At 38.5% G+C, this 3,930-nt stretch overlaps 1 protein-coding gene across 1 annotated transcript; it reads right to left on the bottom strand.

Annotated features, from left to right (window-relative positions):
- Window positions 1–219: 219 nt before the first annotated feature.
- Window positions 220–3,437, bottom strand: LOC104543862 (protocadherin Fat 1-like; the record flags this gene model as incomplete). Its single annotated transcript, XM_010188568.1, has 2 exons — window positions 2,356–3,437; window positions 220–2,214 (listed from the first exon to the last, which is right to left on the bottom strand). Coding segments are annotated over exons 1-2 (3,031 nt in total), but the record flags the coding sequence as incomplete, so codon positions are not given.
- Window positions 3,438–3,930: the final 493 nt, after the last annotated feature.

Below are 3,930 nucleotides of genomic sequence, written 5' to 3'. Positions count from 1 at the left end.
TCTCTTCACTTCTATCCACGAAGTCAAGAGAAGAAAATTACTTATCAAGTGTATACATATACTTTCAGGGAAGCGGTAAGCAGAACTATACACACTATTGGTGATACCTTTTTGTCCTAACAAGAACACCTATGTCAACTCTGATAATGCTGCTTCTCTTATCTCATTGCTGCTATATTTCTATATTCCAAATAAAATCATAACAGAAAGCCACCTTACCTTTTTCTTCATCAATTCGAAAAACTCCTATACCAGATCCATCCCTGATGGAGTATCTGATCTCCCCATCCCGTCCTGCGTCTTCATCATAAGCAGATACTGTCATGACTGAGGAGCCAACAGGGGCATCTTCTTTTATAAAGCCTTTATCTGCAAATACGGAGAACCGTGGAGGGTGCAAGTTTTCATTCACATCAACTATCTCAACCTCAACGTAACACGTAGAGGACAATGAAATGGGTTTTCCTTTGTCTTTGGCCCGCACAGTCAAGTTATAAAGTTGTTTCTTTTCATAATCCAGTCTTTGTACAATACGTATTGCTCCACTTAGTTTGTCTACATCAAAGGTGCCATCTCCACTGTCCAAAAGACTGTAACGTACTTGACTTGACTGACCTAAATCAGGATCATAGGCTTCTAGCCATGTAATAATAGTTCCCTCAGGAAGATCTTCCCGAATTTTCACATGATAATTTGAAGGAATAAACTTAGGAGGATTGTCATTAACATCTTCAACAGACACTTTCAAAACTACTGTTGAAAATAATTGAGGTTCTTCAGTAGGTTGGTCCCTAGTCTCTATTTTCAAGAAATAGATGTGCTGTTCTTCACGATCCAGAACACCTACTACTTTCACAACTCCTGTCACAGCATTAATAGTAAACTTGTCTGTATCTGTAAGAAGAGAATATTTCACTTCTCCGTTAGCCCCCAAATCTTTATCAGTAGCTTCAATTTGAATTATTTCACTGTTTGGCTCTTTGTTTTCACTCACTTCAACAAAATAGCTGTCTTGCAGGAACTCTGGTGGGTTGTCGTTAGCATCCAAAATTTTTATATCTACAAGGTGCCAGGCAGACTTCTGTGGTATTCCAAGATCATAGACAGTAATATTTAGAGTATATTTATCTTTTACTTCTCTGTCAAGGGGAGATAAAATTTTCACCACTCCTCTTTCCATATCAACAATGAAACTACTATCTTCATTACCTCCAGAAATAACATACACTAGCTTTCCATTGAAGCCACTGTCAAGATCACTAGCATTCATAAGTACGATGCTGGAGCCCACAGGTTGGTCTTCTCTTATCTCAATGCTACTGGGGACAGTACGTCTAAACTGAGGTGCGTGCAGATTGACAGAGTGAGTGTCAAAGAAAACATCCTCAATTTCTCCACGACTGTGCAATTTATTTGCTTGTAAGAGTTTCTCTGCGAGCATTTTGGCAACACCAGTTTCTTCACACTGCAAGTTGACCAGTTTGCGACTAATAGCTACGGTTATGTTGATATACAACGGTTCTGCAAAGTTTTCTCCATCTGTAGCTGTAATTTTCAAACTGTGAAAAGACATTTTAGCACCTGGGCCATCTGTTAGTGACTGTTTGAGTGAAAGTACTCCAGAATTTGGATTCAGGCTAAATAAATCCAGTTCATTTCCAGACTGAATTTGGTATCTCACCAACTGAAGCTCATCTGCATCAATAGCAGATACAGTTGTTATTTGTTCCCCAACACCAAGATCCCTGGGGATTGTTCCCTCACAATTTATTTTCTCAAACAGAGGTATATTGTCATTCAGGTTATTTAAAACAATAGTAACAGGAACTTCAACTTCTCGACGATATGGTATACCCCAATCAGAAGCTCGAATTCTTAAATTGTAAACCCTTGGCATCAATTCATAATCCAAATCTTCTGAGGTACTAATAATCCCACTGAAATGGTTAATCACAAATGGCAAAGGATTTAGGTTTGCAATGCTATAGGTCACATAACCATTCTCTCCTTCATCAGGGTCTTTTGCACTCACTCTCATCACACTCGTACCTATTGGCACATTCTCATCAAAGGAGGCTTTGTAGGCTGTTTGAGTAAATTCAGGAGGATTGCTGTTCATGCCCAGTACCTTAATTAATACTTTTGCAGACGCTCCTCTGCCACTTGTCACAACTTCAAGTTCAAAATGGGATGCATATTGCACTTTTATAGGTTCTAAAGTGGTAATAAGACCAGTGTGAGCATTTAAATTGAATTTTACTTTGCCTAGTATATTTTTAAATAAATACTTTAAATGTGGGTAACTAGGCACAGCTTTCACCATTATCACAGGTGTGTTTGGAGGGGCAAATTCACTTATTTCAGCTCTATATATCTCTTTTTCAAATCTGATGGGACCAGACTTAAATTGCGGTGATGTCACATGAACAACTTTTACAGAAGAAAATTGCGGAGGATTTCCTTTATCTTTAGCTTGAAGGGTAAGGTTGTATCCAAAAGGTTGGCTCTCCCAGTCAATGTGACTAATGGCTTTTATTCTGTATTCTTTACCTCCTGGAACAGACCTCACTGTTTTGAACTGTTGGAGCGGATCACCTGCCACAATATTTAATGATGCTATTTCCCCATTTGAACCCTGATCATTGTCCTCTACAGTTACAATTGCATAAGTTGGATCTTTGTCCAATTCTGATGGAGTCAATGTAACAGCTGTAATAATGGGGGCATATTCATTTGCTTGTTCTACGTGTACAGTTAGTTTTGCCATACTGCTTATGCCACTGCTACCATACAGCTTCAGTCCACGGTCCACTGCAAGAATTTCCATCTCATAACGCTTAGTGTCCGAGTAGTCAAGTCTACCAGTTAGTACTACCACTCCACTAGTTGGATGTATAGCAAACACATCTGTTCTTTCTTTAAAACTATAGTAGAACTCTCCATTTGTTCCTATATCTGCATCTGTTGCACTGACTCTTGCGATGCTGGTCCTTATTGCTGTGTTTTCAGGCAAAGAAACACTGTAAGATGTTGGAGAAAACAAAGGCCGCAAGTCATTTGTATCCAGTACTTGTATCCTGACCTTTGTGCGCGTTTCAGCATTTGTATTTTTTTCAACTGCTTTAACAGTCAGCATATAATGGTCTTTTACCTCTCTGTTAAGGATAGCTGTGTTTCCTCCCTTGGTCCGTATTCTCAAAAAGCAAAAGTTTCCAAGAACATATTCTTCAGCTTTGAACAAGTTCTCACTGTCACCAGAAATTATTTTGTATCTTAGGTCCCATAATGGATCTGTAATGTAAATGCCCATTTTCACTGGATGCCCAACGTAAGTCTTGGCTGCAGAATTCTCATACACAGTGGCATTATACTGTACTTGTGTAAACTGCATTTCTGGAGCATGATGTGGCCTTTGATTTCCTTCACAGTTTCCAAAACGCTGCACCAGCAGCATCAGCAGCAATAGCATAGTCAAGTATCTTCCCATGGCAGCAATTACAAAGAAACCCTGCAACAAGAGAGAGATGTGTTAAAAGACATATAACTGTTGAAATATCAGTCAAATACTCTAGATGTCTAGTTTAAAATTCACACTTGAAAGGAAACTAGAAGTTATACAACAAGGTTATATCTTTTTTTTTCAGAAAGTTTCAACATTATTTACAGTAACAGATAAATTAAAACTCCTAAAAAATGTCAAGAATCCACAAGACCAGAAGTCTAGGAATTACTACCATGACACAAGGGGAACACACAGACTTAACAACAAATTAACAATTCCATGGAGCAACATGTTAGAAGAAATATGCCAATGCTGTCTTCTATAAGTGAGCAAACTAGAGATGAACTAATCTGGAGTAGTGAACATTCACTCCAGTTCTATACTTCCTATGCGACGTTGTCTTTCTGATAGAAGATTCTTCTCCTTCA

The sequence above is a fragment of the Mesitornis unicolor genome, unplaced genomic scaffold (genome assembly GCF_000695765.1).
Source record: "Mesitornis unicolor isolate BGI_N332 unplaced genomic scaffold, ASM69576v1 Scaffold50347, whole genome shotgun sequence".
Taxonomy (NCBI): domain Eukaryota; kingdom Metazoa; phylum Chordata; class Aves; order Mesitornithiformes; family Mesitornithidae; genus Mesitornis; species Mesitornis unicolor.
Note: the sequence above shows the minus strand (reverse complement) of the source record. Positions and strands in the feature narration are given on the sequence as shown.